The following is a 12,634-nucleotide window of genomic DNA, read 5'->3' on the forward strand; positions in this document are numbered from 1 at the left end:
TGTCGTTCCGCCAAAAGTTATAGCTGATGATATTAATAATGCAATTCAAATCTTTTAAATTGTACGATTGTCAAACCTAATTAATGTTCGATATCACACTACCAACAACGACAATTATTGTACTCGACCAATAATAATAATAATAATAATAATAATAATAATAATAATAATAATACAAGTGAGTCAAACCCCTAATAATTTAGTCAATAACGGAACTGCAAATTTTTGTCGACTTTCTTTCTACCATAAATATTGTTTGACAACATAATACACGATGGATTGAATTATATAATATAATATTATATATATATATCTTTGTCAAATCGTGTCATTATTTAATTTTGCAAAAACAGATTTTTTATTCGATTTAAATAATAAAAATATTATTTTTTATCTTAAAAATATCATTTAATTTTTTTATTTAATATATGGATTGATTGCCGCGAACAACTTAGATGTATGTATGTACTGACGTGTGTGAACATCGTAGAGAGTGACGATTATACGATGGTGTTTGGTATGTTTTTGTGTGTGTGTGTGTGTGTAAGAAGGAACAAGGAATGCCATTGATATGTCATTTCAATATACAGTGATTTTGTATCAGAACTCTCAGAGGGAACTTCTTCTATCCTATGACTGCAGTTAAACAAAAGTACTTGAGTGGTTTATATTATATATTGTATAACTTCTGGTTTTGAAATATATATATATATATATATATTATTAACTTTTACTAATGTATATATATATTAATATATATAACTTTTTTAATGTTTGCAATTTATATATATTATATAACTTTTACTAATATTGTATATTAATTTTTGGGTGTGTTCCAAAGTAAATAAAGAAGATCTACTCGTTTTCCAATTAAACTTTTTGTTCCACGAGACAAACAGTACTAAAATTTTGTAGTTGGGAGCTTTCTTATTAATTAGCTCAGCCAGGTGAACTCCAAAGTGCTCCCTTTAATTTGACATCGCCATTTTCCATTTTCCATCAAGAAAGAAGAAACTCTCCCCCCCAAACCCAAGATCTATGTTACGTATAATAATAATAAAAAAAACACACAAAAACACACACATATATATATAATCTCTTTAGTACTTAAAAATCTTTAAAATTTATCTCGTGGTGCAAAATTTTTTTTGATACATCTCGTGTCATACACCAGCTATGTGGTACATGATGCATATGCATGCTAGGCAGCTCGATCGGGCACAAGTGAAATATTAATGGCGATTCATCGATGGCTTAAGCTCGGCCGTGACTCACACGAGTACAACCAAGCTCGGCCAATGTCTAGACAAGCTCCTTTAAACGGTGCTCCGCGCGCGGTGTGCATGTGTTGTCCATGACATTATATGTGGATACATCATGTTATATATATTTGATATAATTTGGGGCTGAAATTTTTAACTTTGATAATTCATACTCTTATATATCTAATTACTAATTTAAAATAAAAAAATGAAATGAATAAACAATTAAAGGTTTGAATTTATAAGCAATGGAAACAATATTATTGCACTTACGTACGCGGTTGGTTGATGATGATTTGAATAAATTGGATATTATTCCAAAGTATGGAGTGCAAAATTGAAGTGGGATATATGTTCCATCCATGACCAAACCTATGCAAAATGTGTGCCCACTAGTAAGGCCAAAGCAAAAGCTGATATATTTGCAGAATGAAAAGCCTAAAATTAATTAGGGTCAATTCATTTATATATCCTATTTTTGGAACAAAATATGCCTTCTTTCATGTACTGTCTTGCATCAACACTTTATCATTGCCTACACCAAACCTTTCACTTCACTTTCTTCCTTTTACCCTTGCGGATCAGTGAAGACTCCTCAACAGTAAAAAAACTGATCAAAGACATTAATATATATATTTATATATATGTGTACATGTGTGTGAGTTTTGACGTGGCGAGCGACCAATCGTGGATATCTATATGAGCGCTGATTAAGTTAATTTCTACCTATTGGATGTACGACATGTCATTCTAATATATTGACAAATTTATGGATACTATTAAATTTAATAAATAAGAAGAGATCAATATTATATTATGGATCTCAGAGTGAGTAAAAAGTCACCTTGCACCTATAAATATTTTATCAAAATCACACGTAAGGATGCACATAAAAACTACAAACAAATCTCGTATTGAATTCTTTGGACTACAATAAAAAGTTTTTAGACTTATTATATCTATCCTTTTACAACTTAAACATGTACAATAGGTGAGTTGACCGGTATAATAGGTGAATTGATTTGTACATGATGGACATAAACTGGGCGTATAATGTTGGGCACCATAAAAAAAACTCTATATATATATATATATATTTAAGCTCATTTGATTGACAATATCGCCCAGAGAACCTGTCAACGTTTCATTTTAGCACTTTCAAACACAATTATATATATATATATATAATATATTCCTATCTCCTCTCCAATATTATATTTACATCGATTTTTTTATACATTTTGAAATTTTTTATGAGTACATTTATTTTGCATTAATACCTTCACCCTTTCAGTTTGAGCGAATTAGATCAAGTAAAAATATAAATTGATTCATCATTTTGGTCTATGGGACATAATTTTCTATAATCAACATGTTCAGTTTTGAAAAACTGTTGTTATTATTATATTATTATTATTGTTGTTGTTGTTGTTGAAAAAATTTGCATATACCATACTGTTATTTGCGAGACTTAACTTTTGACATTCGAGTCGAATATCATACTACTCAAATAAAATTTTGTGAGCTCGATTCGAACTTGATAGAGTATTTAAATTCAAGCTCCACTCGTGAAAATATCAAATTACTCGAGCTCAAAAATTTTTGTAGCATAATTTTAGGTTTTAAAATCTGTATTTATTTATATAGGCAAAAATGCTCTTAAATTATATATCATCTAAAAATTAATATATATAACTACTCGAGTTTAATAGAATCATCTACAACTCAAACTCGACTCAGTGATTCATCAAACAAGTTCGAATCTAACTCTGGCTTAACCACGGATAACTTGAATCGCTTGCACCCTTGACTCGGACCATAAATATCTTAGTTGCGCACTGTTTGTGCTATAATTATTCTAAAAATAGTACAGCTCAATTTATTTAAAACTTATAACAATTCAAGTAATATGTTTCCAACAATATAGAATGGCTAGAGATATAGGGGTTGGCTCAATGATCTTCTCCGATCCATGACGTACCAAAACTCGTAAAAAATTATTTCGTACGGTGTTGGGGCATTTTTAGACATGGCCATACGTAATTGGAATATATTTTGGATGCCCATGTAGGTCAGTATCGTGAAATCAAGATATATATAGGAGGAAATAAATTATTGAACTTGGAAATCAAATTTTAGGTTAAAAGTTTAAAAGGTTCACTTGAAATTTTTCATCTTTTTGTAATATATATGTATATAGTTTTTAATTTAAATTTGGAAGGTTGAAAAAGAATATGATACTATGATAGGTTCCAATTTTGTGGTGAACCTATGATTTTAGACTATGTTCTAAATTTTTATTGGCCTACTCGATTACCATATGCTTAACATGAAATATAAATTATTCTGATTAGTGTATATATATATATATATAGATCATGAATTGGGTCTAACTTTCTAATTAAAAAAACTAACTGAAAATGAGAATATTATCAAAGTCTGTATATACGACTCTTAAAAACTTAATTAATACAGTCGATACTAAATATATATCTAACAGTCGATACTCAAAATCGAAGAGAAGATTATCGATCTGACCAATCCATATATATAACTCACAAAAACTTAATCCAACCACGGATAACCAGTTACTTCAGCATATTCACTCCCAAAATACAAGACAAGATGAATTCTTTCATTGGTTCAAATGTATTATGGAAACAGCCAGATTGCATGCTTACAATTTGCATAAAAACTTTACCGTATTTTATGGGGCAGTGTTTCCAATGCACACTGTTGCTTCTTCAAGATTTGTTTTGCTAGCTAGCTATTAACACTAGATAAAAAGATCCATCCAATGTTGTCAAATTCTTTACTTTAAATAATCTAGGATTAATCAAACATTAATTTAATTACTCAAAAGGATTAATTGATTAATTATCATAACAAGTAAAGAAAAGGAGAAGAAAAAAAAAAAAAAGAAAAAAAGTAACAACAATAAAAGCTGAGAAATTAAAGCCACGATCATCGTGATTTTGAAACCAAAAAAGATTCATGATAAAGGTTCGAGGATCATAGGAAAAGAATACTGGCCTTTAATCTCTAACTAATTAACACAATAATTTTCTCGTATAATATTACATATATATATATATATTGAATGATGATTAATCATCATCTTGCTCGATTTCTGAGGCGGGTTCTTCTTCTTCTTCTTGTTCTTGTTCTTCATGGACACCATAAGCTTCATGGCCATGGCCGAAAGCTTTGATGTGATCTTTGAGGGACCTTTTGTGCTTAAAATCGGAACCACAGAGACAATACCAAAGCTTGCCACAGTTCTTTTCATGGGTTCTCCAATCTCCCCTGACCGCAAAAGATTTGGCGCATTTTCTACACATGAAGGGCTTGATCCCATGCTTCCTCTTGTAGTGTGTTTGAAGGGTTCTGAAATCTTTCAAGGGTTTGGCTCTCGGATGATCGATGTTGTTTCTGCAGCCTGGTGAGCAGCAGTAGCAAGGTAGCCTCAGCATCCCTGTTGGCTGACTTCCCCTCAAAGACTCGGGCCCTCTTCTGTATTGTGACCCATGCCCCCACATATGCATCTGTCGATCTCATATATAAATATTATTGGAAGTCATGTATATTATTATGTTAAAATAACACAAGCAAAGATTAATGAAAAAAAAAAGGTGAAAGCTCGGTTTCATGGAGAAAGAAAAGCTAGAATTAATTAATTAAGCAGTAGTATTCTTCAAGCTGCATTTTCTTTTTCACCATTTAACACAAATTGAAGAAAGAATCATTAGATACGCAAAAGAATACCGGTTTCTTTCTTTCTTCTTTTTTTTTTTTTTTTGTTTTATAAATTAAGAAAGTAAGTATCTAGAGCAAGTCTTTGTCTCAATCAAGAATTTATTTTCATTGTTAAGTCATGTGTTCTGTAATAAATGTGGGAGAGAAAAAAATACAATTGGAGTGTTATCGAAACTTTTTAATTCAGTGAAATACCACATCAATTATCCAGAATCCTAGCTCTAAAATGGAAGCAAAAAAAGAGGACAAAAGGTAAGTAATAAGTATACAGCAGAAAACAATTCCCGAAGTAAAAACTGTTGATTTCTAGACAAGTCATATAGAGATGAGGGCTGGAAACTTTAGGTATGGGCTTTTTTCAAATCTTCCTTTCTCAGGCCAAAAGGTGAGTTGGGAGTTCTGAGGTTTTAATGAAGGAAATATGGTCTGAATCTCTCTGGTTACTGTTCAAGTCTCAGTTGGATACAGAAACCAATTTGAAGATGCACAAACTTCAACGTGTGTGTTTGGAAAGTGAAATTAGCATAAGGAACAAGATACATACATACATATGTACATATAATATATATCACATATAAGAGTCATGAAATGAATCACTCTCAGCTCAAGTCTGATCAGTCAGCAGACTGAGTGATGGAAAAATCCAAGAATATTTAATCATGATCCATGCAGTACAAATTCATGACTTTTGGGTAATAAAGAAAATTCTCCCTCAAGTTCTATCCAATCCCTTTTTCTTGCAAACAAATCTAAGATACCCACCCTTTTAATTTTCACACAGCTTTTGCAATATCGTATCAGTTAAAGGCAAAATCTTGAAGAAAAAACAAAACCCAAAAAAAAAAAGTGAATGAAAATCATCATTATTCATATCACCTCACCTGCATGTTATTGTATCTATTGAAGGTCTTGTAGCAAACAGGACAAGAAAACTGGGTTGGACCTATGAGAATCTGAGAAGGCGTAGGAATCCAATACTGCCCCTTGTTAATCCTGCTGATTGGGTATCCCGAAACATCGGATTCTCCATCTTTATTATCACCAGACACAACCATGGTGGCAAGATCAGCTGCACTAGGGTTTGGCAATCCTATATGCAGCGCAACAGTGACTCCACCAACAATATCATCTTCTTCTCCTTCATCAGCGAAAAGGGTCCGTTTCTTCCCATTTTTAACCTCTTCAAAATCATCCATTCTGGAGCAGGAAACTGGCTCTTGTTCTTCATGGCTGGTGGGAGTGAGCCTCAGAAGAGGAAGAGCTTCTCTTAATGGAGGTGAAGTGGGTGGCGGAGTTTGATGGTTATATCGGTGAAAGGGAAGATTGGTGAGCAAGTATGCATTGTTTTGGGGAGGATTTGGGGCTGTGAAATGGTGGAAAAAGTTGGATTTGAAGGGTTGAGGAAGGAGATTAGAGTGGGGATCGGTCATAGCGAGAAAAGGTGGGAGGGGAAAATGGTGGGATGGAGGGACTTGGCTTTATAGATAGAGAGAGAGAGATTCATGACACCATCTTTTTAATCATCACTTTGGCTGCATTTACTCGTTTTTATTAAAGGGAAAGTAGAAACATCAGCACCCCAAGCGGGAAAAAAAAAATATTTATGATCATACTATGCATATATACAAATAATAACGAGCTGTTTTAAAGGGTATTCAAGTTGGTAGAGTATGCGAACTTTTGGCCATAGATCAGGAGTTTGATTATTCCTGCCAACACCTTCTTGGGCTAGCCTGTCATACAGGGCTTGTCTAGTGTAATTTATCAGACTAGCGTAGTTTGCAGGCTATTGCGTTAGTCCGGAGGTTTACCCAAAGCGCATCGAAAAATAGCGGCTGTGGGTTCTCACATCACAAAAAAATAAAATAAAATATATGAGCTAGATTTTTTGTGAGACTGTCTTGTTTTGTGAGATGAGTTAATCTTACGTATAATAAAATTTGTATTTCATAAAATTGACTTGTGAGACCGTCTAATGAAAGTTTTTGTGATAATAATATCGTATATTTTTTATGAGTATCTCTATTGTGAGTCTCTTTTACGGATCTTTATTCGTAAGACGAGTCAATCATGTTCATATTTAAAATAAAAAATAATAATTTTAACGTAAAAAATAATATTTTTTATTGGTGACCCGAATAAGAGACGTATCTCAAAAAAATTTATCTGTTAGACAGACTCACATGACATATTGTGATTCTAAATATCGTTTTTTATTGGCCGTCAATGCGGGTTTTTCCGTTCATCTCTCATGTATTTAATGTTTTGATTCTTACTCGTATTGCATGGTGTCGCTTTTTCATCATCATCTGTCAACACGGGTTTTTCGTTCATCTCTCATGTATTTAATGATTTAGATTCTTGTATGTATGGTATAGTTTTTCTATTCGACAATGAAATTAAGAGGGTATTTGACAGAAATTATAAGTTTTTTTCAAAACAACTTATAAGTTGTTTCAGAGCTTTAAAGCTCTTTAAATTTGTTAGACAATTTTTTTTCAAACATCTTATAAAGTGTCAAAATATATTTTCTTAAATATCCATACTGCCCCGCTCATTTTTTTTATGTAATATATCAATTTTTTTTTATGAAAATTAAAATATAATATAGTTTTATTTTGTAATGTATGTTTAACATTTATGATACAATCTTAAATTCTTCAAAAAAAAAAGATACAATCTTAAAAATATGTGTGTGTATGTATATGTATATATATATATATATATAAATTCTTACTTTAACTTCAAGGTATTATACATTTTTTTTGGTAATTTTGATAATAAAAAGATCTTATAGTACCAAACATATCAACATCATAAGTTGATTAAAATAAGTTTGTCCAAACAGTTTAACATCTTATTTTTAAAATAAGACCTAACAACTTATAAATAAATAAAACAAATTATAAAATATTTTAAATAAGATTAGTCAAACACCCTCAAGCGTCAAATACAAAATATATAGAGAAGATGAATGCAAAATTTTGAATATGTTGATTCGATTATATTTATTTTTTTTTATAATTTTTATTTATTTATTTGTCTACCGTAAAAATAAGTCAACATGATTTTTATTTTCATGGTATTTTGGTATGATCAAGATATGTTAATTGGTTCACATTTGACATAATATGCATATTTTTTGTTTGAAAGATATTTTTATGTAAACCGATCACTTTTGAATTAAAATATATACAAGAGTCACGTATATGGATTTTTCGACCCTGCAGAGGGGGTATAACTCACATCAAAATTGAAAATTCGCCAATCATGGCCAAGGAAACTGCAGAGGAGGTATGAGGGGGTAATACCCCTCTGTAGGGTGGATTTTTTGACCCTGCAGAGGGAGTCTTCCTTGGCCATGATTGGCGAATTTTCAATTTTAATGTGAAGCTCATATGAAAATTGTGGGTCCCACATCAAAATTAGCCAATCATGACCTCTGTAGGATCGATGTTCCCCTATAGGGTCGACGTTCCCTATACCACGTATACATGGCAAATGATATTATTTGAATTTAGTAAGATTAAATTTTTCTTGACTGAAAACATTATATTAATTGATTATAATATATATCAAATAAAATGAATCGGGTTATTTTCAAAGTCAAATATTCCATCGCATATCGCAAAATAATTCGTGCACTAATTAACATGTGTGTTTCAGCGGCCACGGCCGTCTGAAAAACATGACATGTCAACTTTCTAGTTACAATTTATAAGTGTATTACTAATTTTTTTCTGAAAAAAAAATGAAAGAAAAGAATTACATCATATATTATATATATGAAATGGAAATTATTATAAAAATAATATGACGACGAAACGTAAATTTTAGCATTACTTTGAAAATATACATGAAGCCGTGATATATTAAGTTTTTTTTTTTTTTTTTGACGAGCGTTTTGCATTTTATGAAATGCTCTAGTGAAAAGACGTGGATGACTTATAATCTATCTGTTAGAAATATTTCAGATTTCAAATAATTATTGTATTCAGTATTCGAGACTCAATTATATCGAATTCCTCCTTCACCTCAGACAATAAAGTAGTTAAAAGAACCTCTAAAATGGGCAGACGTGAGAATAAATTTTAGTTAAATTTAGTCTACAGTTTTCTTAAATCCTCCAGAGTCCAGAATGCATGTTTGAGTCATTAGGGTGAATAGAAGAATCAAAAGGTCATAAACATGGAGAAAAAATGTTCAATAAATCACATTAATAATATATATATATATATATATATATATATATATATATATATACACACACATATATCTATTACTATACTAAAGTTGAAATGCATATTGTTATGTGATATGATTACTGATGGAATTCTCATACTGCTCCTATCAATATTTACAACTATCATTTAGTTCTTAAGAAACTATTCATATTCTCGGGAGTGCTAGTATACATAAATAGTCATCTCTTTAATATCGAGAATTATAATTGGATATGGTCGTAAATAACATTCTACCTGTTTTTTAGGGTTACCATGATACTATTTTTATATGCAAGTGTATTGATGACCTTTTGTCTTGCATACTTTATATCTGATATCTATGGCATTCTTTTAAAAAAAAAAAGAAAGGTCTGCATTTCATGTGATTACGAATCTTAATTCATGTCATCTGATATAATATATCTTAGTATTAATCGCAAGTTATAGTTATATATATATATATATATATATATATTGAAAACTAAATTCCAATCTTTCTTAATTAGGTTAAGGGATAATTTCGAAAATCATCTCCAGGCCTTCGATTTCGAGATTCAAATGTACGTCTTCGAAACTTTCACCTCCACTTTTTCAAACACAGAGCCAGTCTCACATACATGGGAAAGCAAAAACATCGGAGGTGCGAACTCATGGATCGTCTTAATCGGATATCTCGACTCCAAAAGTCAACGAAAGACATGGTAACCAGAACTCAAGAACCCTGCCAACTCATATCCACGGTATGAACGGAACAGGACATGTGGTGCAAGAGCGTACGATCAGACGTGATAATTTAATGTGTTTTGGCAGTGTGACATGTTTTGAACTTTTAGGAAACTTTAACATCATATAATGTACAAAATCAGAAAACAGACCAACATCCCAGGTTTCAATCAATTGCATTCATGTTCACTATTTGCCACAAGAAGAAGGGAACATACAGATATGGACCATTATTCTTTATCTGCAATTATTGTGTGTTGATGTTTGTCAATCATAAAGGTACTACATAAAAATTGATGTTGAATACCCCATGATCAAAAGAAAAACTGGTTCTGCAGTTAGGCAGCTGAGATAGTCCAGATGCAAAGTTTAATCATTATATCATCAAAAAAGTTAAGAAGTAGTGGCCTCAAGGCGTTGCAATCGTTCAATTTCAGTTCACACGGACTATCTAAACAGCCAAAACCATTCTGTATGGAACCAAATTTAATTATTGGTACCATGTGATTGTCGTACGATGAGGAATAAGATATGAAACAACCTACTGAGCAAATATGCACAGCAAGAATCCAGAGGGGACCAATTTTAGTTTAAATAGACTCACCTTCATAATCAATGACGGAGTTCTGACTTGTGGTTTAGTGTCAAGATTCATTTCTTTCTTATAATTCAAGCAAGCACACATTTTTCATACAAGTTTAACAGTTTCAAGAGCATCAAAGATTTCCATACAAAATTTTAGTTCTCTAATTTTCGTTATGTGGAATGATGATAGACAAGTAACAAGTGGATATAGGTGAAACACAACTTTATGAGATCATAAACTATAGATCAGAATAAGTCAATTCTCATATAGATCAATCAAAAAATGCAGAGTATCTGCCTGAGCCACGAGCAGCCAAAGTCAAGATTTAAACCTCATACCATTTTATCCACAAAAATTTCAGCAAAAAAAATGAAAGTAAACCATGGAGATGAAAGTGATCACGAGGACGTTTTAGAAAACAATTTTCATCAACAATGAGAATATATGGCTTGACAAAAGAGTGGTAGTGCATCGAAACCACATATTAACCGGAGACGTCAAGTGACAATCATACAGATTTCAATAAACTGAAATAAAGATTTAATAACTTGGAGACACTGTCCAAACACAACTAAATCACCATGTCTATATTTGGCTGTAGTTGAAGTTTTTAAGTTACTTACAAATGGTAATGAATAACCATATTCAATACCAAAACTCTCTCCAAAGGAATTTAAAATCAGCACTCTGCTTAACATATGCATAAAACACCAATATTTTTAGCTTTAGTCCTCTACACTAGCATCTAAAGAAAGTCTCAAGACACACCACCACTCTATCAAGATAGCAATCTAAGAGGAAAAAACATACACAAGCTGGACACATAGCAAATAACTACAATGCAACAGAACTATGTCTTTCACATAGTGCTTCTCATTTCTCAGTTGAGACAACATCCGACCTCGGTAAGCAAGATTTCTACCCCCTTAATTATAACCCAAAACATCGCACCCCATTATCATTTGCTCCCTTTAAACATACAGCAAGCAGCACATTAATCATATATGCTTTCAAAACACTTGCAATCAACAAAACATAAAAGGGGACAGGTTCATTTAATCAAGTCTTTCTGTCGAATACAAGTGCATTCTAGTTAAGCTAAGAAAAACCACAATAAACTTATGCAGTCTCCCATCAGATGGGAGCAAAGAACAATCCCAAGTCAAACAGAACCTACCTGTATTTCTAGCTTCACTTCCCTGTATTCATCATCAAAGTGATGTTATCCCCTTTCAACAAAATCCGCCCAAGTTGCTTCCTGCTATTCTTCTTGACACTCACCTCCTCCGCGTCATCCAAAACCAAATTCATGTACTCGTCAAACCCAATAATGCGACCCTCGATTCTCATATCCTTCTGCTCGAAAAGCCATATCTGGATGCGAGCTTTGCTCTGAAGAAACCTGAAGATTAGGTTGATGGGCTGGGTCATAATTCGCTGGACTTTCGTGCTCGCCATGGCTGATGCTCTTGCGTTCCTCTCCCTTCTCCAAATTCAAGCTGCAGCAGAAACCCTAGAGACAAAAGGTACACGACTTACTGAGGGGTTTTCTTGAATACGATGAAATCGTGGCCCAAAAAAAAGGAATATAATAAACTAAAGTCGGGTTTGATTTGCCAGATGAGTTCAGGTCCCACAGATTAACGCAGGATGTAAATGAATATTTGAAATTGGATTCAATAAAAATTCATTCAATGCGGCTTGTTAAGATAAAATAAAATAAGCTCAAATTTTACAATATTGAACTCTTTAACTTGTGAAAAGGCAGGTTAATAAGCTCGTGAGTCAAATTTTGAAATAAAAAATAATAGTGTCGATATTTGATTTATGGATAAATTTACTTTAAATCCATAAGCTCAAACTCAAAATTTTTTTTAGTCCCCATCAGAAAAATATGAGTTTAAACTCCCTGATTTACACAAAAATATTTTCGCACTTTCTAAACTCACATGTTTTTTCACAGGTGAAATTCAGTACAAAACATTAAAAATATGGTACTAATATATGATATTTGAGCACTAAATGGTTTAGATCTCATACAAAAGATAAGATTTTGAGTATAAAATATGAACATCTTTATTAAT

General features: G+C 32.0%; 2 protein-coding genes across 2 annotated transcripts; both read right to left on the reverse strand.

Annotated features, from left to right (window-relative positions):
* Positions 1 to 4,244: 4,244 nt before the first annotated feature.
* Positions 4,245 to 6,517, reverse strand: LOC140891119 (zinc finger protein WIP2). Its single transcript, XM_073299430.1, has 2 exons — positions 5,900 to 6,517; positions 4,245 to 4,807 (listed from the first exon to the last, which is right to left on the reverse strand). The coding sequence occupies exons 1-2, from the start codon at positions 6,446 to 6,448 to the stop codon at positions 4,370 to 4,372; spliced, it is 987 nt and encodes a 328-aa protein (XP_073155531.1). The 5' UTR covers positions 6,449 to 6,517; the 3' UTR covers positions 4,245 to 4,369.
* A 5,063-nt stretch (positions 6,518 to 11,580) lies between these two features.
* On the reverse strand, positions 11,581 to 12,124 carry LOC140892811 (uncharacterized). Its single transcript, XM_073301813.1, has one exon. The coding sequence runs from the start codon at positions 12,006 to 12,008 to the stop codon at positions 11,742 to 11,744; it is 267 nt and encodes an 88-aa protein (XP_073157914.1). The 5' UTR covers positions 12,009 to 12,124; the 3' UTR covers positions 11,581 to 11,741.
* Positions 12,125 to 12,634: the final 510 nt, after the last annotated feature.

The sequence above is a fragment of the Henckelia pumila genome, chromosome 3, assembly GCF_033568475.1.
Source record: "Henckelia pumila isolate YLH828 chromosome 3, ASM3356847v2, whole genome shotgun sequence".
Taxonomy (NCBI): Eukaryota; Viridiplantae; Streptophyta; class Magnoliopsida; order Lamiales; family Gesneriaceae; genus Henckelia; species Henckelia pumila.

Excerpts from the sequence above, each read along its gene's own strand:
- LOC140892811 (XM_073301813.1), bottom strand. The coding sequence starts at position 12,008 with ATGGCGAGCACGAAAGTCCAGCGAATTATGACCCAGCCCATCAACCTA.
- LOC140891119 (XM_073299430.1), bottom strand. The coding sequence starts at position 6,448 with ATGACCGATCCCCACTCTAATCTCCTTCCTCAACCCTTCAAATCCAAC. Across the intron at positions 4,808-5,899 it reads ATAGATACAATAACATGCAG|ATGCATATGTGGGGGCATGG; the intron begins GTGAGGTGATAT and ends TGAGATCGACAG.